Source organism: Notechis scutatus, chromosome 1 (genome assembly GCF_049901735.1).
Source record: "Notechis scutatus isolate UNSWTSFEM ecotype Mainland chromosome 1, rNotScu1.2, whole genome shotgun sequence".
NCBI lineage: Eukaryota > Metazoa > Chordata > Lepidosauria > Squamata > Elapidae > Notechis > Notechis scutatus.
Window position 1 is genome coordinate 42,990,233 of NC_142009.1, and position 26,440 is coordinate 43,016,672.

Genomic DNA, 26,440 nt, shown 5'->3' on the forward strand with positions numbered 1-26,440 from the left:
TTTATTTATTTGTCCTGCTGTTTAATAAACAGGACCCTAAACCACCAAAACAAGGTAACCCATGCTTTTAAACTTAAAATTTAAAGGATGGGACTGAAGAAGAAAAAATTCTGAAGTTCTTATAATGACCAGCAGAAAAGGAAGAAAGCAGCTCACACTTCAAAAAGTTAGATTTATTCATTTTTTTAGAAGTAACTTTGAAGAGCTAGTCTTCCTGGAAATTGCTGTTATTGTAGCCAGAGGTTGTTAGTTTTATGTCTTGCAGTCTTAAATTCTGAGATATTACTGGATTTTGCAAGTGTCTCCTTTCTGAAGGTTCAGGGAATTCCAGCTGACAACCCCATGGATTAGATGCCTTAAATGGCAATTTGTTTCAAAGTTCTTTATGAAGGAGAAGATAGGCTTAGTTGATGAGAAGTGATTTCAGTACTATGGATGCAGCCAGTCCTAAAAGCATATTGAAGGATATAGTTAGATTTCCTTTATTAGTCACAGAGTCTTTCCAGCTTTGCTTCAGCTAGAAACTTCTTTGCAAAGCACAGCTGTGTGAGCTTGGAGGAAGCTGTCTGGGCTATTAGGTTACACCAGGCCACTGACTAACAGAACAATTCTTATCTGATCAATACAAAGCTGCCTCTGTAAAACACATTCGTAGAGAAGCCTGTATACTCTGGTTATTCAGTCCTTCTAAAGCCTAATGAATGAAAGACATTTGGCTCACAAAAACAATTACAAGCATATATTTTGTGTCCTGATGCCCGCTGATACTTATTTATTGTATTCAGAGAAGTAGTTTTAAGAATCAGGTCACAACTATGTAAAATGCCATGAATCTTTTTTTTCCATCAAAAAGATTGTATTTATTTTCCTGTTCTGCAGGCCTTTGGAAACTTCAGCCAAACTGCCAGTACCTTTTTTGCGACAAGTTGTGCCCGTTAAGAAAAAGGTGGGTATTCTTGTGTTGAAACACACAAAACAGATCGGTTAAAAAAAAAAAAAAAAGGAATGACAAACATACTGGGGGAATATTTGACAATTTGAGCATCAAATTTATTTGGAAGAAAATAATAACTTTGGTTGCAATATTTGAGAAGTCTCTTAATTTCAAAAGTGAAGTGCTGAAGAGGTTGAAATGAGGGAAAGGAATATGGCCAAACTGGTATTGTGCTCCCATAATACGGGCTTCCTAGAACATACAAATATTTTCTGACATTGCTGAGATGCTAGTATTGATCTCATTTCCTCCTCCTCAGGTGTCCAGAGATCCTCGTTTTGATGACCTCTCTGGGGAATATAAACCAGAAGTGTTTGAAAAAACATATAGTTTTTTAAATGATGTGAGGAAGAAGGAGAAAGAGGTAATGATGTGACAGTGTCCTGCGTGTCTTCCTTCAGAATGAAAACAGGCATCCCTAGAGAGTTGGTGCTTTCCTATTTTGCAGGTTATTCAGAAGCAACTGAAGAAAAGTCAAAATGTGGAAGAGCAGAACAAACTGCAGCAGCTCCTTAAGCGAATGGTGAGTTGGTGCCAAAGAGAATTTAAATAGCCTGTTCACTCTTCTGAAGTACAGGCAACTGGCAGAAACAAAGCTGTAGAGAGCATTGATGATAAAACCAGGAGGCAAAGGAATTTGAGGAGAGGAAAAACACAACATCTTTGTTTCTTGCCCCTCTTTGTTCCTTAGACACAACAGGAAGAAGCACAGAGAAAATGCCAGAAGAAGAGAGAAAATTCCCTGGCATTCAAGAGGCAGCAAAGAGAGTTGGCCAAGCAAGGAAAGAAGCCTTTCTTCCTAAAGAAATGTAAGCTTTTCCCACTTAAGATAACAGCTGCTCTACCAACCTTAATACGATCCCCTTCCTGTATATATTAGTAAATATTATAATAATATTTATATTAGTAAATATTAGAAATATTAGAAGACCTGTTTGTGCTAGTTGATTTCTACAAATTGAAGATTAAGGAATTTATTTGTGTTTATCTTCATCATCATCACCCAGTCAGTGGAGCCCTTGATGGTATCTGTCACAAAGGCTGGTTCGAGTGGTAGCATTGTTTCTGCCGCAAACAGTGTATAAGCGTGGCATCCAACATGCCTGCACCAGCAGCATTTACTTTCTCTAAATCACTGAATCATTTTCTAAATTATTGAATTATTCTCAAAATTATTAAATGAAGAGTGGCTTAGGATAGCTACTGCCAGTACTTAAATGAGTTTTTTATATGTTATTTTCATAGCAATTAGTTACTAACCCATATCACATGATTTTTAGGATCAAGTTGAAAGATTATGTGGGCAGGAAAAAATAGTAGCTTCTAGAAAATAATTGCTTAGGGTATTACGAATGCATGACTTGAATTAAAACCTCCATCCCTTCTTGACATCTACAGCTGAAATGCAGAAATTGGAACTTGCTGAGAAATACAAAGAACTGAAGAAAAGTGGGAAGTTGGAGAGTTTCCTGAACAAGAAGAGGAAAAGGAATGCTGCTAAGGATAAAAGGAGACTCCCTTTTCGGAAGGATAGCTAATGTCTGGCTACCCTCCTCAAAAGAAGACTTCAGCCACAGATTCATACTTTGTCAATTATACAGGCAACTCTAGGAAAGGTGACCTCTTGAGCTTTAAGCCAGGCAGGAAGGGCAAATAGCCAGGAATCATCCCACAATTCAAGATACTCTGCCAAGTAATTTATGTCTGCTGGGGAAAAAAAGAGTGTTGTGCAAAATTATGTTATTTCAATTTCACAAGCACCTCTTAAACTTTGAAAAATGAATATTTTTAGTGATTACATTTCCTGCTGCTTGTTCTTTTCTTTTCAGGGCAAGAAATAATAGATCCCTATCAATTGTAATTTGGTCCCCTCTGCTTTTCCCAAAAATGATCTTCCTCATTAGTCCTGCTTGATTGTGGTTCTAGCTGTTTTATTTGCAGAGCTTAACAGAATAACAATAACTGATGCTTAACGAATTTCCCAGTGAACAGCAGCTCCATTTTCTTAAACTTTGGTTAGGGACAACTGTTTTTTGTTTGGGTTTTTATTGTAATATGAATGCATTTACTTTTACCGCTGAAGCGGACTATGAGCAGTCCATGTTTTTAGCAGATTTATAGAAAAATTGTATAAACATATAGAGAGTGTTACTGTACAGTATGATACTGGCAATTTACATTTTGCCTGAGTTTGCTGGATCTCTAATTAGTATCATTGTTTCACTGGGTGTATTTAAAAATAAATTTGTTAATTTTATAAAGTAAATATTGTATTTGTTGGTACAGACTGTCGGAATAATAATACATAAATCATCTTAGCAATACCTCATAATCAAATAAAAGTTTTACATTTTTTGAATGTTCTAGGTATGGTTAGACATGGCACATACTGACTCTCTTTCTTGAACCAATTTTGATGTTTAGAGCATAAAGTCCATCTCCTGCATTACATACCTGAGGCATGTTTATTTATTTATTTTATTTATTTGATTTGTCAATCGCTTACAAGATAATAGATATAAGTATAAACATGAGTAAGAATACAGGAAATAGGTATGAATAAATGGGGACAATAGGACAGGGACAGTAGGCACGACGGTGCACTTATGCACGCCCCTCACAGACCTCTTAGGAATGGGGTGAGGTCAATAGTGGTTAGTTTGAGGTTAAAGGAGTGGGGGTTAGAGGATGTAACAACAGAGTTAGGTAGTGCATTCCAGGCATTGATCACTCTATTGCTGAAGTCGTACTTTCTGCAATCAAGTTTGAAGCAGTTTACGTTGAATTTGTATCTGTTGTGTGTGCTTGCATTGTTGTGGTTGAAGCTGAAGTCATTAACTGGTAGGATATTGTAGCAGATAATTTTGTGTGCTACGCTTAAGTCTAACCGTAGGCGGTGTAGTTCAAGGTTGTCCAAGCCTAAAATCTCAAGCCTGGTGATATAGGGTATTCTGTTGTGAGCAGAGGAGTGTAGTACTCTTCTGGTGAAATACTTCTGGACTCGCTCGATTGTATTAATGTCTGATATGCAGTGAGGATTCCAGACTGATGAGCTGTATTCGAGTATTGGTCTGGGAAAAGTTTTGTATGCTCTAGTTAGCAATTCAATAGTTCCGGAGGAGAAGCTTCGTAAGATTAGATTTACAACTCTTAATGCTTTTTTGGCAATGCTGTTACAGTGAGCTCTGGCACTTAGGTCATTTGATATGAGAACTCCAAGGTCCTTGACAGAGTGAGGATCATCAACGAGGTCATATCCGCCTAGTTTGTATTTGGTGTACTGGTTTTTTTACCAATGTGTGGGACAGAGCATTTGTTGGTCAAGATTTAGAGTTGCCAGATGTTTGACCATTCAGACACATAATCAAGGTCGCTTTGAAGGATAGTAGCATTGTCAGTGGTGTTGAACTGTTTTACGTCATCCGCAAAAGTGATGCAGTTGCTTATAAGGTGATCGCAAAGGTCATTTATATAGAGTGTGAGTCCTAGAATTTTGCCTTGGGGGACACCGCTGTTAACTGGAGCAGGGTTTGATATAGCGCTCCCTATTTTTACTATTTGTTGCCTGCTTGACAGGAATGCAGTAATCCACTTATGGAGGGATCCGGAAATACCGTAAGAGTTTAGTTTTAACAGTAGTTTGTCGTGTACCACTGAATCAAAGGCTTTGCAGAAGTCTATGTAAATTGCGTCTATAGCTTTACCCTGGTCAAGTAGAGTAGTCCATATGTTTTTGCAGTGTAGGAGTTGTAGATTGCAGGACGTTTTTTTCCTGAAACCAAATTGTTTTTTGGAGAGTAAGTTGTTTGACTTTAAGTGGAGAGTGATGAATTTGTTAATGATTGATTCCATGACTTTGCACGTGACTGAGATTGGTCTGTAGTTTTCAACCAGGCTGGGGGTCACCTTCTTTGAAGATAGGGATGACCGTAGCTAGGGACCATAGGTTTGGTAAGGAGCTGGTTCTGAATGATATCTCATATATAATGCTTAGGGGTTCCGCTATGGCAGAAGAGAGCTTTTTTAAGAAGTATGCACATAATTCATCGGGGCCAATAGATAGGGTTGTTTTAGGTTTCGTAGTGCCTTTTCTACATTATCTTCTGTAAAGTCAATATGTAGTAGGTCATTACAATTAGTTGTGGTACGACTAGGAAATGTGGGGCATGAACCATTGCTGTTTACAAAGACTGAACTGAAGAATGTGTTGAAGAGATTGGCCTTAACAGCTTCATCGTTGCAGTCTTACCCATATGATCCTTTTAGGGGTGGGATGGTTCTTGATTCTTTAAGTTTGGTGTTAACAAAATTGTAGAAGGCGCGGGTGGATTTTGTACATAGGTGGCTCTTGCTTGCAGTGGTAATTTGTGCATTCTGCCTTTATCTGTCGGTATAGGGTGTTGTATTGGTTTTTAAAGTTTGCTACATAGTTTTGTTTTTACGCCATAGTGATCTTTTTTTTAATTGAAGTTTTCTTATTGTTATGGGTAATTTGTTTTTTGTTTTTGTTTTGTTTTGGGGGGTTACTTTGTCTGGTTAACAGTCATCTAGAGCAGCAACCGGTGGGCTGTAAGAAAATTTTGGTGGGCCGCAGAGAAATCTCACCCCCTGAGCACTCCCACAAAGCAATTAATCCAGGCTGCGCAGAAACACAGCTGCGCTGCCCATATGGCCTGCAGGAACCCTTCCTGCCCACTCACTCCTTACCCAGTAAAGTTGCCTGCTAAATTGCGATTTTTTCTTTTTCCGACCATCATGTGTTCTGCTGTGCCGGGAGATTTAGATTAGCTAGGAAGCAGGAAATGGTTGGATTTCTTGCTTTCTAGCTAATCTTTAGATCTTCAACTCAGCACAGCCGAACCTCCCTTAGGACTGAAGGTTTGCTTGCAAGCAAATTCAGTGCAGACTCACGACAAGCAAATTTGAGAGACTGAGCTAGCCAATGGCAGATAGATAGATCACTGAATGATTCTGTGAGCAACTCAATCCGCCTGCTTTGCCTGATTTTGGGTAAAAGATGCTCTTTTTTGATAAAAAAAAATCAATATATAAATATGTATAATATTTACATACAAGCCATGTCCAGCCAGTCACATGACCACCAAGCCACACCCACAAATTAGGCCACGCCCACAGAACCGGTTAGTGGTCCCTGGGATCGAAAATTATGAGTTTGGTGGTCCCTGAGGTCCAAAAGGTTGGCTACCCCTGATCTAGACAAAGGATTCCCCTTCACCTTCTTATAGATTGACTGAAATGCATTTGATCATCTAAACCACTAAAACAGAGAAATCCCTATAGGTACCACCTAGTGTATCCTTAAATGAAAAGCAGAAGTGCAGATTGATTTGTTTCTACAGTATTTCTCTTCTGGGTATACTTGCAAACTTCCTGAGAAAGAAGTTTTACATAGTAGGCTGACTATGCTATAATAAAATTAGCTGTTTTGGTATGCGCTCATGAAAATGAATGACCCAGATACAGATAAGAAAGTTTCTTCAGTGAAAAACATGTGTGATTAAAGCAACCATTGGGAACTATAAAAAGCAATGAGAACCTTTGTGCCCAAGGAAAAGAGATAGTTAGGAAGAGAGAGATGAACTAAATATACCTGCTGCATGTTGCAAGCAAAAGAGAAGCAGTAGTGCAGTAAATTAAATGTAGAGATTCAAAGTTGATTTCATTCTAGCTGGATGCTGAGAAAACCCTTAATAATTTACTTTTTTTTCTTCCAAGTTTGTCAGTGACTCTGGTTTCAAATTGAAGTTTAAACAGCCAATAGTTTGAAAATGAGGCAAGTTTTTCTCCATTTGTTGTAAAAAGCAACTTCATAAGTCCTCTGCCAATTGATTTATTTCTTATTTCAAATATTTATTAATCACTTTATAGCTAACAGTTCTCAGCTCCCATCCAATTTTTATTAAATGAAACCTGTGGAAATCATCAAAATACCTTAAAAATCAAAGAAAACAAAAAGCAGCACAGAAAAAAATTAAAAATCTTAAAAATCATAGTTATTTTAAAAGTGTTCATATATCTCTGAAAAGTATATTTCAAACCACATTTCAATGTTGTTTCTTCTAATATGTCCAGTCCTAGAGTGCTTGAAGAATATATAAAAATTTAATTTTCCTGGATTTGAACAACTTCCCAGTCAGTGCAAGAAGCATGGTTTGGTCTTTTATTTTTCCAACAAAGTCTTCCATTTCTCCCAGATCTTTATAACGAAGACCATCCTTTGTATGGTTTTGGTTGTTTTGTTTATTTTCTAGGGAGCACAAGTGAAAATTGATCTTTTTCTGCTGTCAGTTGTCTATGTTTCTAAAGAATGAAAATATTTTCCTGTTTAAATTACAAGAATTTACAATATAAATAAGAATACTCAAGAAGGGAGAAATAGAGTAGTTTTGTGAAGACAAATGATTGGATATCTGGCTCAAATATTTACAAGTGTCCCATTTTGTACAGTATATTGTAATTAGGCCCATCTTAACTACTCCCTCAGATTCCCTGTTATTCCTGGATAGTTGGGAATTACTGCTTTGGATCTATTGGGCTGTAATTTATATCAACAGTGTACAGCAGCAGTTCTGGTTGGAAATTATAGAGGTTACAGTCAAACATCCCTATAATGCACCAACTTTAGGGAGGTTGTGATAGTCCTTGCTTCAGTGAACTTGTTTTTACATTTCAGATGAGGCTTGAGGCCCAGATGAGAGTTGAACCCAATGTCTTAGATTCTATTGAGTGAGCTTTGGGTGAGGCAACTTTAGAAGCAAAGGTTTCTGACCTGGGCTAATATTTATCAGGAAAGTTTATGGGGTAATGTGTAGGGTAAAGCATATTGAGATTATTGGAGTGTAATCTTAGATGTATAAGAGACTGCATCCTAAACTATATCCTTCATTTATTTATTTTCAGAATTTACATGACTGCCTATCTTGTGTATTGATCCTAGGCTGCTCACAACAATCAATAAAAAGAAGGATAAAAGTAAAACCACCTTTCCTGCAGGCACCAGACCAAACAACCTCACAGATGAATCTCCATCCTAGCTCAATATGGGGGCGGGGGGGGAACCAGGTGTTCATGGTCTTCCAAAAGTATAATAAAGTAGGGATCCTTCAGATTTTAGGAACAGCAAAGTTATCCTTTTTAATAAATAGGGCTTCATTGCTGTGGGGAAAGACTTATGTACAGTATTAGTCCCATGCATGTGCTAATTCTAACATATCTTATTTTGGCCATTGGTCATTTTCTGGGAGGTGGGAATTCTGGTACTCCCTTTACCTTGAGGTGTGCCAGATTGGGGAAAAGCTGAACTATATACGATGCACCAGTTAGAAAAAAATCTGCTAATTTTCTTCATAGCTGGAAAAGAAGGTTATTTAAGATTTTAGTGCCAAGAACATAGAGGGCACCATCTTGGAGAAGATTTCAAGTTTGCTAGCAGAATATACACTTGCAAAGCTATATAGACATATGCTATCATGAGGATCATGCCATGCTTTGTATACTATAGCAAGATCATACTCCAAAAATGGATAGTCTAGAGCAGGGGTCCCCAACCACCGGGCCCCGGACCGGTACCGGTCCGTGGATCATTTTCTACCGGGCTGCCGGTTTGCTGGGCGCCGCCATCTTGTTTCGACAGAAAGTGCTTCCGGGTGAGCTTTTCCGGTTGGAAAGCGACGTTTGGGTCCTGAAGGAATCCTCGCACTTTAGTTTCATTGAAGGGGGGGCGGCTTCGAACGAAGATCCGTCCCGATGGCAGAGGAGATCAAAAAAGCATAAAAAAGGTAAAAAGAAGGAATTGAAGGTGGCGGGGAGAAGCGGGGGACAGCTGGCTGGCTGGCCGGTCGCTCGGCTCGCCTTGCCTTGTCATGCGTGCTGATGCCTGTACCGGGCCGTGGATCATTTTGTGATGCCGGTACCGGGCCGTGGCACAAAAAAGGTTGGGGGCCACTGGTCTAGAGCCCTCTGGGGAAAACTTTGAGGAGTTTAAGGAATAAAATGAATGCCATAAAACACTCGACTAACCATTTAAATCCAATGAAAGAACACAAATCAGTGCCAAACTTCACTGGCTCCTAATCTGGAGACCAGGAAAGGAATAAATGCAAACTATATATAATATAAAATAAAAATGCAAGAGTTTCAGCTTGTGATGCTAGACTATACGTTTGTGGCCATTATTCAGTTCACTACTGTCTAAGGATGAACAGGAAGAAGCTATATTTTCATCTGGAAGAGAACTATTTATTGGGTTAAATTCCCAGTCGCATTGACTGAATTTTATCTATATTCTATGTCTCTGCTTGGTCATACCAGTAGTTCTATAGAAAGAGAAAAATTGAATTGTCAATAGTCTGCTGTCATATTCCAAGTTTCAAATTAAGAAGTCTTATTAAAATTAGGAGAAGGACATAGAAATAATAGGACAGGGGACAGCATACAGAGAAACTAAAGAAGACCAACCTGTCTCCATCTCCCAACCTTTTTTTTTTTTTAACTCTGAAGAAAAAACGCCCAAAGTGGCAAACCAAAAAGAAGAGTAATTCTCCACCACTACACTTTGGGATGTGTTTGTAGGTCTTCTTTTATGTTTGTTCATCAAAAATACTAATCCTCCAAACTCTGAAACCCTGCCCACAAATTGATCACCGTGTCAATTTCCCATCCTCTGCAGGGGATTTTTTTTTAAGTCTGTATGCCTACCCTTGATCTAAATAAATTGCACAATTTTGAAACTCAAAGGATCCTAGCTAGATGGCAGCACACACCCATCCTTGCTTGATCTTCAGAAACCAAATGGGGCAAGTCTTCTTTAGTACTTGGATAGGAGCCATCAAAAATACCAAGACTATAGGCTGGCTAGATTGTGAAGTCAAAAATCACTCTGGAAGAAAACAACGGCAAACAAATTTTAAGAAGCTGCACAAACATTCCTTGAAGTCATCAGAAGTTGAAGTCAAATTAAAGGAGTCTTTATGTTACATAGGTAGGTCTCAACTTACAACACTTTGTTTAGTGACTCTTCAAAGTTACCATGGCACTGAAAAATGTGATTTATGACCGTTTTTCAAAGTTACGACCTTTGCAGCATTCCTATGATCATGTGATCAAACTTTGGATGCTTAGGAACTGGTTCATATTTATGACAGTTGCCTGTCCTGGGGTCATGTGATCCCCTTTTGTGACCTTCTGACAAGCAAAGTCAATGGGGAATAGGCAGTCTTTAATAAGGAGAAAATAATCAGTTTGTAAAATTAGAATATATATATGTATGTATGTATGTATGTATGTATGTATGGCATTCAGCTTTGTTCGGGTATTTTCCCACGTCATTATAGTTGTGCTTTTAAAGTTGTAGCAACGTTTCAGCAGAATCTCATCTGCCATCATCAGGCTTCTGTATTGTTGCTACAACTTTAAAAGCACAACTATAATGACGTGGGAAAATACCCGAACGATGAAGTCTCATTCATCATCTTCAGGCTTCTGTCTTCAGCTCTGTGCTTCTCAGAGTGATTCACTCTGAGAAGCACAGAGCTGAAGACAGAAGCCTGAAGATGATGAATGGACTTCATCAAACGTTGCTCTAGAAACTTCCAATCTTACGCGGGAGAAACCCGAATAACCAAAGATCCACATACAAATACCATGAGCTTTTTACCTCAGAAAACAAATATATATATATATATATATATATATATATATATATATATATATATATATATATATAGAGAGAGAGAGAGAGAGAGAGGAGAGAGAGAGAGAGGGAGAGAGAGGCGAGAGAGAGAGAGAGAGAGAGAGAGAGAGAAAGAGAGAGAGAGAGAGTATTCAGCTTGGGTGGGTATTTTCCCACGTCATTATAGTTGTGCTTTTAAAGTTGTGCTATAATGTGCTTTATAGTTGTGCTATAATGACGTGGGAAAATACCTGAACAAAGCTGAATACCATACATGTAAGTACCCGTGAAAACTTAAGAAAACACACACACACACACACACACACACCTCTGAAGGTGGAATTTTGACATTTGAAACAGCAGGATGAGAACCTACAAAAAAACTTCTGGGGAAGTGGGTCATTGTAATTTCTAGCAGGCCAGGAAGGATAATTATAAGAAGTACAAACTCTCATCTCTTACCTTGGGTGTATGTGAAGTTCTGCCTGCATTTATGGAAGATATGTGATAAACAATATATTTTGTAAGGGAAAATCTTCTAAGCCATTATGCCAGCTACATTAGATAAAGGACAGGAATTTTATACTCCAATATTTCTCATTTGAATTTTTTTTCCCCCTTCGCACCCAGTTCTAATTTCTGGCTTTCTTGTAAGAAGCACAGCAAAGATACTGAAAAGGTTTGTCTCATAATGGTAATTCATATGAAATGTAAACATTAGAGAATATTTTTCAGAATCTGGGTGCCCTCCAGGTGTGTGTAATAACTGTTGGAAATCCAGGCAGCCTGGGCAATGGCGAAAACATTCTGGAGATTTTATGATGTCCAGGTAAGTTTCTTCTGTTATGTCGGACTCCATGTCCCCCAACAATCAGACACTGTGGTGTGAATTCTTCCTGCCTGAAGGCCTTGACTCCACAAGCTTGTCTGTGTGCATTGCTTCATATTATCCTTCTTGAAGTATATATCTTTGTATCCACTGCCAAAATATAGTGGCCCTACTGTCTCTCAAGTTGACATTAAGTGTGCCTTATTCTCATTTTACCCCACTGTTTTTATTCTTTTGAGCCTGTGGCCAGACCATTGTATTATAACTGTCAGAACTTTTCAGCTTATGCTCTGTTTTCTTTCAACACTTGGTCATGCTCAAATTGTGTGATTTTTCTTAAAAACAAACATGTTCTTAGATTAAATGCTTACATAACCTTGACTTCAGAAATGTTTGCTAAAACTGCTCTTGCTGGGAGATTCATTATAATGCTCTGAAATAACCCAACCACACTACTTTGCTTTAGTTTTGCTCTACTACCTGATGAAATTGATAGAATAGAATAGAATTCTTTTATTGGCCAAGCGTGATTGGACACACAAGGAATTTGTCTTGGTGCAAATGCTCTCTGTATACATAAAAGAAAAGATACATTCGTTGAGAGTCAAGAATCATCAGGTACAACACTTAATAATAGTCATAGGGTACAATAAGCAATCAAATCATACTAGGAAACAGTCAATATAAATCATAAGGATACAAGCGACAAAGTTACAGTCATACAGTCACAAGTGGTAGGGGATGGGTGATAAGGAGTGATGAGAAGATTAATAGTAGTGCAGACTTGGTAAATAGTTGGACAGGGAGTTATTGAGGGAATTATTTGTTTAGCAGAGTAATGGCGTTCGGGAAAAACTCCTTGTGTCTAGTTGTTCTGGTGTGCAGTGCTCTATAGCATTGTTTTGAGGGAAGGAATTGAAACAGTTTATGTCCAGGATGTGAGGGGTCTGTAAATATTTTCACAACTCTCTTTTTGACCCATGCAGTATACAGGTCCTCGATGGAAGGCAGGTTGGTAGTAATTGTTTCTTCTGCAGTCCTAATTATCCTCTGCTGAAATTGTAATTCACTGAAATAGTTCATTCTTCTTCACATGTTCCTTCTCAATGCACAGAAAGGTTCTTTGCATACCTTAACACAAGATTTTCCAACTTTGGCCACTTTTAAGGTGTGTGTACTTCAATTCCAAGAATTCCCAAGCCAGTATACCTGCCCTTAGAGCTGAAGTGGTTCTACTCTGCCTAGAAAGAAACTTCCTACCTGCCACTTGCCTGACATTTTGTGCTGTTTGCAAGTCCCTCCGTGGGATTGAGGGTCTGTTCTGTGTTTGCTACTGAATGAGTATGACAGTCCAACAAGCCGCAATCAGTTTTCATCATTGCCTAGTTGTGTCTGCAGGATACAAGAATTCACCGTAGGACTTTCATTTAAGTAGGATACCAAAAACAACCTCTTTGCCTGATTAGAAAAGTTATAACACTGAATCTCTGATCCTTGAACTAGGTCAACCTTGGGACTCAGGCCACAAAGTAGACTATAGACAAAACAGAGAAACCCAAGACTAGTCAGTCTAAAGCAGGGCTGTCCAACCTTGGCAACTTTAAGACTTGTGGACTTCAACTCCCAGAATTCCTCAGCTGTGCTGGCTGAGGAATTCTGGGAGTTGAAGTCCACAAGTCTTAAAGTTGCCAAGGTTGGACAGCCCTGGTCTAAAGGCTGATTGTGTCCCCAACAGATCCCGAGTTTTAGGGCTTTGTGGGCTGTACCCACTTCTCTCTGTTAAAAAATAAGTTCCCCACCTCAGATTATACTTACAAAGCAGAAAGAATATGAACAAGACTCCTAAATGTGCCACCATCTTTCAAGAAAAAGGGAACAATCTTAGTGCAATTAAGAGCCAAAGGATCAGCTTCCTCAATGGCTATTACTATCAAGATTTTGACTATCACACACCTCATTTATTCCCCTAATGAAGGACATGTTGGGCCACTTGGCCAAGGGGAAGATCTTCACAAAGTTAGAGCTGGCTTGGTTGGGTTTGTCAGTCGGAACTTTGACAGTTAAGTAGGCAGCTGATCGCCTTTGATGGAGGTTTTTTTCTTTTTTTATTACCTTGCTAACTGTGGTGCTTCCACTGTCCAGGCAAAGAGTGGATTCCGCCCTCTGCAGCATCTTCTGCTGATTCTACTGAGAAACATTACAGAGCAGCAGCAAAATGGAATAGTCAAAACAGATTCTTTTTAGCATGGCAAGTGAAGTCACAGATCAAGATGGTGTTGAGGCCAATCAGGTTAAGGTACCTGACCTCTCAAATTAAATTGGTAGTTGGCCAGTTAATACCAACTTCCTTCTACCTTCTCTAAGTTCCCATTGCTGTATATTACCACCTATGTGCTTTAGCCCAGTGGCCCCCAACCTTTTTTGTGCTGCGGCCTGGTACCGGCATCACAAAATCATCCGCGGCCCGGTACCGGCATCAGCACGCATGGCAAGGCGAGCCGAGCGACCGGCCAGCCAGCCGTCCCCCGCTTCTCCCCGCCACCTTCAACTCCTCCTTTGTACCTGTGTCGATGGGCTTCGTGATGGCTTCGTGACGGTCGCTCGGCTCGCCTTGCCATGCGTGCTGAAAGAATCCTCGCGCCTTAGTTTTGTTCAAAGCCGCCCCCCCCCTCGATGAAACTAAGGCGCGAGGATTCTTTCAGCACCCAAACACCGCTTTCTACCCGGAAAAGCTCACCAGAAGCACTTTTTCATCAAAACAAGATGGCGGCGCCCAACAAACCGGCGGCCCGGTAGAAATTGTTCCACGGACCGGTACCGGTCCGGGGACCGGTGGTTGGGGACCCCAGCTTTAGCCTCCACCTCTAAGCCAAGAGAAAATAATGAAGGTCTGTCAGGAAAATGAGCAAAGGGACACCCAACAATTGAAATCACTGCATCCACTACTGGACACAAATTCCATTAGCCCCTGGAATATGTTAAAAAGTACAGAAGTACATTTACCTAATGTGTGACTTTTCCGTTTCTTGCTGTGAGTGTGTAGGACTACATGTGTTAAATGGATGCATGTTTACTTCTTTCATCTTCTCATCTATCTCTCATCTATATATATCATCATCTATACAATTTAATGTGTAGTTTGATTGTGCTCCCCTGTCAAATTCTTTTAGGTCCTGCTTTGTGCTTAGGACAGATGTAACGTAGATTATACTAAGTGACCTGGATTGGCTTGATATCGTGTGTGAACAATATAACAATACCTGGTGGCTGATGTAAAACTCTCTTCCCAAACAAACTGTGGAACTTGGAAAACTTAGCAATTATAGATTTCCCACATTATCCTATCTCTGATGCAGGCAGGTCTATCTGTGTGGGACATCACCTGAGAATTATGTGTTCACTATCAAGTTATTTCACTGTTTTTCAAAATTTGGCAAGTTTAAGATATGTGGATTTCAATCAAGCATGCTAATTGGGGATTTCTAGGAGCTGAAGTTCATGCATCTTAATTTACTATTTGAAAAACAAGTATACTGTTGAAGAAAGACTAGTGGTGTGTTATGGGCATAGATTATGGGCATAGAATGGTGAAACTGGAGAAGCAGGTGACGTAGAATAGGCTCAGTAAAAAAGACAGATAATATTGAAGGCATTCCATTTTGGTTAGAATACTTAAAAAGGAAACAAGCATTCATCTGTCAATACTATCTAGAAGCTTTTTTTTCTTTTCTTTTAATGCCGGAATCTTCTCAGACTTGGTGCTTTTGTCTTGCTGCAAGGCACTTTTTTTTTTAATCCAAAGGCTAGTCTTCCTTCAGCTGCAAATATAACAGTTGGGGTGATTAATAAAGAGCAATTTCAGTAACCAATTAACCAAATATGGCCACTTTGTGCGCATATGATGCACATGGGGAGAAGGAGGCTCCCTCACCGCAAACTACAGCAAATGGTTTACTGCTGCTTTTTTTTCCTGCCCTTCCCAGCAACTTGGCAACAACTGTGCAGTTAGGCTGGTCCAGAGAATAGTGATTGATAGGGCTGTGATTAGTGGGGATGGGATTCCTCATTAGCTAATCAGCTTTCTCATTGCTTTGTCAGAGTTTAATGACTAGCTGTCTTGGGAAGGCGGAACACCACGCTTTGCATTCTTCTGCTCAGGAGCTGGGAGTAGCATGGGAAGGGGGTGGTTGGGTGCTAATTGGCAAGATGAAGGAGCCTCATGTGGGTGGGCCCTTTGCACCTGTTGCTCAGTCTGGGGCTGCCTTTTCTTTTCTGGGCTAGTCTTGAGCAGCGATGGCAGCAAATGAAAAGGAATTACCTCATAAATCAATCATCTGTGCTACTGTGGCCTCAATCTTGAGGCAGGTCAGATCCTGTTAGACAGTAAAAAATCTCTATCCTGTTGGATGGTTATATATATATTTTTAAAAAAGATTCATTTAGCCTGCCAGGCAATGGGATGCTCATGGAAACCCCCAGGGAGGTTGTGATTCAGGAATTTTGAAGTAAGAAAAAGAAGTTGTAGGCCATTTTTCAAATGCTGTTTGTCAAATATTTATGAGTCTCCCCTCAGCTTGAAAGACAATTGAGGGTACGGGCTATATATATTAAAGCACAGCTACAGATTCGTTCTCAACCAGCTGAAATCTACTTACAAGGTTGAATGTGATTCACAAAAATTCAGGGATATTACTCAGGTACTCAGTGCATGATTGCAAGCTGAAATGTGCAAAACAGTTTCCAATGACAAATGTGCTGGCGCCGATGTCAGAGTTCTAAACTGTTTAAAATTATGTGGTGGGTCCTTCACACACCAAAGATACAAAAGTCACCCTCCTGTGCTATATTGCAGTCCAAAGCATGTCCATGTAAACCCATAAAGTGTAGGGTTTCAGTCAGGTGTGTGACTTGCATATGATTGGGTTTTAGTCAAGATATTTTAGGGATGGAGCATATTTCTTCTTGACAATTGAAGAAGGGCGATCACTTTAACATAGATTCCCCCCCCCCACCACACACACACACACAGGCATTTAATTCTTGCCTTCTCCAGGTATAGCTGCAGAGGTGGTATTCAGCAGGTTCTGACCAGTTCTGGAGAACTGGTAGTGGAAATTTTGAGTAGTTCAGAGAACTGGCAAATGCCACCTCTGACTGGCCCCTGCCCCCATCTATTCTCTGCCTCCCAAATCCCAACTGAGTGGCTGGGTCTTCTTTTATTGCCTTGCACAGGAGAACAGAGTTGGAAATCAGGTTAGTGGGATGGGGAGGGAATGGGATTTTGCAGTAACCTTCCCCTGGAGTGAGGTGGGAATGGAGATTTTACAGTCTCCTCCCCCTGCCATGCCCACCAAGCCACGCCCACAGAACCGGTAGTAAAAAAATTTGAATCCCACCACTGGTCTGAACCCCTGTAATCATTGTAGATGGGATGAGTTAAATGGGCCAGTAATATACTAAGCAGAACAATGCTCGTGTTTCAAAAGGCAATTTATAATATAGATAAATTGACATAAATTTACTATTTTTTCCTGTCTTGGTTTCAAATATTAATGATTGGAAAAATCTGAAAACTACATGTAAGTTAATTAATATGCAAATTAATACCTCTTTTTCCCCCTCACTTGTCCTGTGATAGATAAATGTGTTGGTCATCACCCAGAACAATCAGAGGACTTAGATATACAACTTCCTTGGGACAGATCTTGTTAGACCAAGTTAAAGAACTGGAAGAACCTCACTCTCGCAAAGAAATTTACAAGTTAAATGCAGACAATATAGTTCTTGCATTGAGTGATCTTTCTCTTTTGTCACCATAAAATGACAATTTGGTGGCAACCTTAAGAAGAGGGGCTGGCCCCCAAATTTTTATAGCTGCCTAGAGTTCTGCATTCCTGCCTTGCATAAATTATCTTTATATCAGGATTCCGGCAGTTACCCCAATTAAATCATGAGTCTCAAGCCAAACTTCCAAAACTTCAAAGGATTTATTGGGAGTTAACATGTCCGGCACTGCCTGGGTGTAGCCGACTCTGTCATTGTCACCCTTGACCCTGGTTTCCCCCCCACCCCCTGGGTGTATCATAATTCATATTCTCCAATGAGACACATCCATAGCCAAAAGTCATCAGTCATGTTCTCCAGTTACATTTTTGCGTGACAGAAACTTCAATCACCTAGTTACTATCTTTGAAAAACTATGTATGGAATGCACTTTTGATTTCCAAGCTGCTGCACTGCTCTTTCAAACCCCTTTCCCCCCACTTTCTGTTCGCATCTCTAAAACAATCATAGAAATATTTTATGAGTTGACACTTTATACATAATTGAAATCAAGCCAGGGTTCTAATTTCAGGTCTTGTCCCATTTTCCCTTTAAGGTTAGTAAAAATTATAATTTTCTAAAGGCAGACTTGATGACTGATGGCTGATGGGGCCAGTCTTGAATCATGGACAGGATGGTGGGGGGAGATATTCCTCTTGCTCACTATTAAGAGTTGTGGTGCGCAGTGGTTAGAATGCAGTACCGCAGGCTACTTCTGCTGACTGCCAGCTGCCAGGAGTTCGATTCTCACTGGCTCAAAGTTGACTCAGCCTTCCATCCTTCTGAGGTTGGTAAAATGAGGACCCAGATTTTTGGGAGCAATATGCTGAACTGCTTAGCAAGAGCTGTAAAGCACTATGAAGTAGTATGTCTAGGTGCTATTGCTATTAAATCCAGAAACTCAAAGTCCATCTATTATGAGAACCATGGCTTAAAATTGATTATATCTCCGCATGAGCTGAACTTCACGTTTCCTTAACCACAGCAATTCGCTCTTCATCACCCTGACACAGAGTGATGGGGAGTTGCAGCCAACAGCTCTGAGGGACACCAAGTTGGAAACCATTGCTCCAAGCTATGGGACCTTTGCAGCAAAAAAGAGCAAACATCCCAGGAGATGCCAGGAGCTATTAAAGCCACTTTTCATTTATATTTTAAAAAACAACAACATTCTTACCTGGGCAACTGTGGCCACAGAGTATGTTCTGTGGAATCTGTTGGTATATTGGGCATCAGAAATATAAATACAGGGAAATTTTACTGTTTTGAAGCTAGAAATAACAGTTATTTGCAATGGGTATATGATTCAAGAAATGGATATTTTGAAGGTCAGAATTTGAGGAAGAGATGGGGAGTAGCTAAGCTTCCCGATCCAGAAGCTGCTTGGAGTTTTCCATTGTAAGCCATTCCGTCCACCCCAGAGATAAGGGGTGCATCGAAGCAGATGAGAAGAATTCATCCGTTGGTTATCCCTTCCTCGGCGTGTGAATTAGCTCATCTCCTCTGGGCCGAGGCTGAAATGCTTAAGGATTGCTCCCCGCTCCCAAATCCTTCATTCTTTAACAATGGAGATGAATTAATACTGTTCAAACTCATCCACCATTTGGATGAAAGTGTGGTCCCTCTGGCGATTGTTTTGGCAGGAGATGCGCATGCAGCAGAAGCTCTAAAGAGAAATTGGCAGTGGATGGCAGCAAGAAGACTTAATCCACTCAAAGCAGTAGATGACTGATTTGGTAACAAGATTAAAGGATAGGAATGACATTTGCCTGGCAGCTTTGAATCAACTCAACAAGAACAAAAGATTTCAAATAAACACTGGCATTAAAGCAGGAAATACAGAAGCATCTACAAAGGCTGCACTCTTCATATTGCTGCTCAACAATTTCCCCTCTGGATGCATTTGACACTTCTGAACTAGCAAAATCTGGCTCCTGTTTCTCCTCAACAGCCTGAGATATGAATTAGGAGAAAAATCTAGGACTTAATGTGTTCCCGGAGGTGGGAAAGAGGTTGCTGGAGAAGGGAGGGAGGGCAGGGCAGGCTTTTAATCCTAGACAATGGAAGATATTAGTCTAACTTTCTTCAAGGAAACTCCCGTGTGCTTAATGTTGTCGGCCTGGAGGATGCCCAGGTATTTATCTTCTTCATCTAAATTTCTCAGGTTATTTCTATAGGGCATCTTGATTCCTTCAGATTTCCCTGTTGATGATGGTGGTGGAACCTTTATCCACTCAAATTCCATTGCAAAATCTTGGCCATATATTTGAGCAATGATTCCATTTCAGATGGCTTGTCTATACAGCTTCAGACTGTCCATGTAAAGGAAGTGGGATAGCCTATCACCTATTTTTGATGTCTGCTAGCCCTGGCCTAACACGTTCAGTATTATTAACAAGGGAATCAATGCAACAATAAACAGTAATGGTGATATTGAGTCTCTTGAAAGATCCCTGTCTTGATATTAACCCTTCTCCCGTTTTATCACCATTGCCCAGCACCCGTGCTGTCCATTTTGCCATCGATCCTTGCAGAAAGCTTCTGATATTCCTGTTATTTCTAGACACTTGGTTATTCAATCATATGGAAGAGAGTTGAATGTGTTCCTGTAACCAATCCAAGTTACACTCAAGTTGGTCTTCCTACTTTTAGTTTTCCAAAATTGTCTTTTCAATTAGGAGCAGGTGCTTCGTCCATCTCTATTTGGGCAGTTTGGTTTCTGCTCATTATGAAAAGAGCTTGTTTTCAGCTAGATGCTGTTGGATTGCAACAGCTACCACACCAGCTAGCAATTTGAAAGTTGATGGTAAGCAGGTAATTGGCCTGTGATTGCCTGATGCTGCTCCTTCTGTTGAATGGTTGGTTTTTAGGTAGGTTTTGATGGACACATAGATCTTCAATTTCATCCTCCTTGCAGAATATTATTAAACTGCTTGGCAATAAGTGAGTTTCAGCCAAAAAGGATGCAGTTCATCTTCATTTGTGCTAACCAATTCTTAATCAACCCTGCCCTTTTCTCCACCATTTCTGCTGTTGTACTAACAGTTGTTTTATTTCAGCATTTCCTCCCCTTCAGCTTTGTTTTCTTTCTCCACTTACTTTATGTAAACTGCATTTTTGTTGTATTATTTTTTTTCAGTTGTCCCATAGCTACACCTAGAACTGTACTGCTTCTTCTTTGCCATGTTAACTGCATTGCATTCTCTCCGTTGACTGGACCAAAATTGGAGATTTTACCGCTAATATGCAATTTGAGCATCATATCGGCTGATCTTCTTGACTGCAGCTGTTATTTGCTGCTTTGTTATTTCTAATATTTCCTTTCTTCCTTGTTTCTAGGTGCTATTTCTTGATCAGGTATTATTTGGTCTTGTCCTTCAGCTTTTCTTTTATATGTTCTAATTGGCTTGGATCTGATTTTAGCATGCTGATCTTATAGAATAGAATAGAATAGAATAGAATAGAATAGAATAGAATAGAATAGAATAGAATAGAATAGAATACTTTATTGGCCAAGTGTGATTGGACACACAATAAATTTGTCTTGGTGTAAATACTCTGAGTTTACATAAAGAAAAGGTACATTTGTTAAGAATCAAGAATCATAACGTATAACACTTAATGATAGTCAGAATACAATCAACAGTCAAATCATACTAGGAAACAGTCAATATACATCGTAAGAATACAAGCAACAAAGTTACAGTCCTACAATCACAAGTGGATGTGTGATAAGGAGTGATAAGAAGATTAACAGTAATAGTAGTGTACACTTTGTAAATAGTTGAACAGTGTTGAGGGAATTATTTGTTTAGCCGAGTGATGGCTTTCGGGAAAAAACTGTTCTTGTGTCTAGTTGTTCTGGTGTGCAGTGCTCTATAATGTCGTTTTGAGGGAAGGAGTTGAAACAGTTTATGTCCGAGATGTGAGGGGTCTGTAAATATTTTCACAACTCTCTTTTTGACTCCTGGAGTATACAAGTCCTCAATTGAAGGCAGGTGGGTAGTAATTGTTTTTTCTGCAGTCCTAATTATCCTCTGAAGTCTGTGTCTGTCCTGTTGGGTTGCAGAACCAAACCAGACAGTTGTAGAGGTGCAGATGATAGACTCAATAATTCCTCTGTAGAACTGTATCAGCAGCTCCTTGGGCAGTTTGAGCTTTCTGAGTTGGCGCAGAAAGAACATTCTTTGTTGTGCTTTTTTGATGATGTTTTTGATGTTAGATGTGCATTTTAGGTCATGTGATATAGTAGAACCTAGAAATTTGAAGGTCTCTACTGTTGATACTGTGTTGTCTAGTATTGTAAGAGGTGGTAGTATGGGAGGGTTTCTTCTAAAGTCTACCATCATTTCTACGGTTTTGAGTGTGTTCAGTTTCAGATTGTTCCGGTTACACCATGAGGCAAGTTGTGTAACCTCCTGTCTGTATGCAGATTCCTCGTTGTCTCGAATGAGACCAATCACTGTTGTGTCATCAGCAAACTTCAGTATTTTAACAGATGGATCGCTTGAGATGCAGTCATTGGTATACAGGGAGAAGAGGAGATAGCACACAGCCTTGGGGGGGCCCCTGTGCTGATTGTACAGGTATCGGATGTGATTCCGCCTAGCTTCACCTGCTGCTTCCTGTCTGTTAGGAAGCTTATGATCCACTTACAAGTGTGTTTAGGTACCGCTAGTTGGTTTAATTTACTTAGAAGAGTGTCTGGAATGATGGTATTGAATGCTGAACTGAAGTCTACAAAGAAGACCCTTGCGTAGGTATTTGTAGATTCAAGGTGTTGTAGGATGTAACGCAGAGCCATGTTAACAGCATCATCTGTCGATCTATTTGCTCGGTATGCAAACTGCATGGGATCTAACAGCAGATCCGTGATGGTTTTCAGGTGGGACAGCACAAGCCTTTCAAAGATTTTCATAACTACAGATGTTAGAGCAACTGGTCTGTAGTCATTCAGTTCCTTGATGGAGGGCTTCTTTGGCACTGGGATGATGGTAGAACGTTTGAAGCAGGAAGGAACGTAGCACATCTCTAGTGATCTATTGAAGATTCGGGTGAAGATGGGGGCCAATTGGTCAGCACAGACTTTTAAGCAAGGAGTTATCTTGTCTGGCCCTGGTGCTTTTCCTGACTTCTGTCTGTGTAATAGATCTTGCACTTCTTTTTCTGTGATCACCAGAGGTTGTGAGCCCAATGGGTTGTGGCCAGTTGTGGCCTCATCTTTCATTTTGGTGTTGCCCTTGTGACTTTTTTTCCCTGTTTGTTAATTTTTCATTCAAAATCTTCAGTTTCAATTGCAACTGTGCCATATGGTTTGTTTCTTGCAGTGAGCATACATTTGATAGTACACTATTGGCATCTCTTAATACTTGGGCTGTTTTTTTTTAAATGAGCTTCAGTGCAGGCAACATTATCCTGTTGTTTCTGTGCTGTTCTGGGTGCTCAGTTGTTCTTTGTTTTAGTTCATTTAATTTTTCAGTTAGACTTTTTTTTTTAGAGAAGTGTCTGGAAATGAAAATGGCTCAATAGCGATGCTGGCTTCCTCTACTACGGAGTCCCCCTATTTTGTCTATACTGGCAAAGCTTTAATTTCTTTCCCTAGGTAGACCTTTGAAGTTCTTCCCATTCTACTTCTAATAAATGTTTTATTTCATGTTATAAATTGACATTGATCTTTTAGCCTGCACTATTATACCTGATTCTGAATGTTCTTTCCAGGAGTGGTACATTTATTTGCAGATATCCTTTTCTCGTTGGATTTGATTTCTAATACCGAATCATTATTTCTTTAAGCCTTTTGTATTTCGGTAAGCAACTTTTCTTACAGAAGATGTGCAGCTGCTGGCCCCAGCTGCTCTAGCAACCATCTTGAATCCTGTAGCCTAATTACCATCAGATGTCCAAGAACTTCAACCCCTAGTGTGATCCTTGTTGACTCAGAAACCTGCTCCAATAGGTTTCCAAAATTATGTCTCACCATATTGTTTATGATAAAGACACTCTTCATCTGGCTCCTTTGATGAGACCAGTATGACTGTACCTCTGATATAGCTCTCATCTTCCCCAGAGCACATAAGCCCCACAACCACATCTAGGTAATACCTCACCTGGGGATGATGATAATGATGATGATCATAACGATGATCTGCAGGCTTATGTGGGGATAACTGGGAGATAAAGTGCAATGCAGGAAAGAAACAGAAATTAACTCAATAATCTTTACAAAAGATTAAAGTAAAGTAGGATAGCCTTATTTAAGACAATGCCATTTTTTCAGAGAACTTCCTGAGAACAGTTACAATGTCAAAAGAATTATGTGCCCTTCAGACTAATAAGTATACTTTAGGGTGCATTGTAGTTCAACTGAGTGCAGTTAACCTTTCTGGTCTAATTGAAACAGTTTAAGTACAAGTGGCTCAGAAGTACTTGACAGTAACACATCTGTGGTAGCTGATGCTACTTCAAAAGTTCTATCTGTGCAGGAGTTAAGTATTTTATGTGGGCCAGAAAACAAACATACTATCTATCCATATAGATCAGGGCTGTCAAACTCACAGCCTGCAGGCCGGGTGCGTCATACACTGGCCACACCCATTCCTGGTTTAGCGAAGGGGGAAAAACTGCAATACGTCATGTGACGATGCCGTGACGATGGGAGTTTGACACCTAGATGCATATGGGATCTCACAAATAGCCCTGTCTTTGATTCACTACCCATTTTTCACCATCTTATTGGCACAGTGAAGACTTTACTTATTAGGAGTTGTCTTCTTCTAGTTATCTTCCAGAAAGTGAGAGAAGATTTGGCTTGCATGAACAAGGAATTGCAGAGTTTTAGTCACATATCAATCTCTTTATTTTTGCGGATGTGCATATTCTCTCAAGAGTGTAACACAGGCCATTGAAATTACCTGGCAGATTTTCTTCCAGATTTTATCACCCTGAGGTTCTGCTGATGTCTATGTTAGCATCCTATTTGAACATACCCTGAAGTTGATCTATCTTATTCCTTGCAGCCCTGTTGAGAATTTGTTCTTTTAAAGTGATATTGTCACATGGGTTCCACTTCTTCTTTCAGGGAACTAGGAAAGTAACCATTCAGGTTTATCCCCTCCCAAGAGTAGGATATTCATATGGAATTGAGCTTTGATTGGATGTATGTGTGTGCATGCACCTGGCAAGTTAACTAGTTAATTTTCCTCACAAGATTTGTGATGCTGCTTACTAACACTAAGCTTTTTTATTTTTAATATGAAATATCATCTTATGCTATTCTGTCTCTGCTTTTCCTACTGTGTTTGCATTTCTATGCCACAAAAGATGGGGGGAGGGGGGACATGGTGGGTCTCAATACTGCAGAGTTTAAATATGTCCTTTCTGGTACCAATTGTTTAAAATAGAATTATCGGACCTTGGATTCATTTTTTTTCTCTATTCTTCCCATGCAGAGCCCAAACATCTGGGTTTCCCAACCAGGGAACCATCAATTCCAATCTTCCTTAGCTTCCCAATTCCAGTGCTTTCACTGAGCCTTGATTTTAAGCCCTTCTCATTCCTCATCACTCAAAGGTGCTGGGTCTACTCCCCTGTCAAGAAGGTCGGCCAGGACTCTGCAGAGCCAAAAAGGACTGGCAGATGCTGTCCTGTGCTGGAGGAACCTGGACTGCACGGAGTGATCTGACTGTCAACATGGTTCTCTGCAGCCAGTCATTAAAGAGAACTAGTAGCATCAAACGCCTGCAGTAATTTACCATTGTGCATTAACCCTGGCCATACAAGGGAGAGAGTACTCCATAAATTGTTTTGCCTGTCATCTGACTCGTGTCTGCAGGCAGCTCTTTGCCCTGTTCCCTGGAAGGGAGCCAGCAGTGGTTTTACAGCAGTGATTTCACAGGGATTCCTTTTGTGCCAATACTACAGGGAGTGGCAAAAGTCTCCTAGGAAGACGACACCGTATGCTGAATAGATTCTGGGGAGACCACTAGTGTCACCCTGATTCATTTTTTTTTTACACAAGAATAGGATGCACATGCCTAAATACTTACAATCTCAAACCAGAGACTACTGCCCAACCATTCACAAATTGCCTGCTGTCAAACATTATACTTCACCTTTCATTCCTGTTTAATCTAAATGTCACCTGGCTTTTACTGATTTTTTTAAAGCCAAGTGCATGTTCTGTTCATTTGATTGATGTCACCCTCTTCCCTGAAAACGTCCCTACGATGCTCTTATGTAGCGAACATCGAAATATTTTTCAGCTGCTGCATTGTGAAACGGTCATTCGGCTGCTTGCTTCTCATACGTTTACGTTTATAAGACTGCATTTTACACGGCAGTGTACAAGAACTGAGATCCAGCTGAGATCCAATTAGAAGTTTGAGAGTCCTGCAAAAGGGTTAGCATCACCAGTAAATGGAAACTGGCAGCCCACATTCAAATATGAATTTGAGGCAATTTTGAAAAAAATATAAAAGGTTGGTAATAAAAAAAAACCAGAATTTACCTTGATCAAAAGACAGTATGATAGTGAAACAGGATTTCATAGCATGGCGGGAGTACTCTCTTTTTCTTGCACATTCTCTCTGCCATCCCTTTCTCCCCCCCCATTCTTTTCTCTTCCTCCCCACCCGGTAGGTTACTGCAAGTTTTGTTTGCCTGCAAGTACTGCAAGCACTGTTTGCCAGAAGTCTGAACAGACTGTTGCAGAGGACTTTTGAAGTTAGGCCAAGGAGTCTGTAAAATTAGGCCAACAGCTCCAGGAGTCCTATTGCTGTAGGTTGCACATGCCACAAAACCTTGTGTTATATGGGTTGTATACACAGCAGAAGTTGAAGGGAGAAACATATATGAGCCATCTGTGCAGGTCATGAAAGTGGATGTGCTTTCATTCTGTGGTTGTCAAGGGTGGCAGCAAATGTCTGACCGCCCCCGGTATCTGCAGCTAGAACTGAAGCCTAACTATGTAATTTCCTACCACTACCATCAAGAAACCCTGGAAATTGTAATTCAGTGAGGCAAACAAGAAACACTATCAGGAAACAACAGTTAATCCAGCATTAAAACTGGTGTGTGGTTAGAGTGTAAATGAACCCCAAATCTT

At 40.1% G+C, this 26,440-nt stretch overlaps 1 protein-coding gene across 2 annotated transcripts in view; it reads left to right on the plus strand.

The window, feature by feature from the left end:
• RRP36 (ribosomal RNA processing 36) overlaps positions 1-3,255 on the plus strand; it is a 47,329-nt gene extending 44,074 nt beyond the window's left edge. For both annotated transcript variants that reach the window (XM_026683989.2, XM_087962414.1), the window contains exons 4-8: positions 880-946; positions 1,254-1,358; positions 1,443-1,517; positions 1,686-1,803; positions 2,393-3,255. In XM_026683989.2, the coding sequence (XP_026539774.1) occupies positions 880-946; positions 1,254-1,358; positions 1,443-1,517; positions 1,686-1,803; positions 2,393-2,532 (505 nt within the window). In that variant the 3' untranslated portion in view covers positions 2,533-3,255. The remainder of the gene's footprint in view (positions 1-879; positions 947-1,253; positions 1,359-1,442; positions 1,518-1,685; positions 1,804-2,392) is intronic.
• The last annotated feature ends 23,185 nt before the right edge of the window (positions 3,256-26,440 follow it).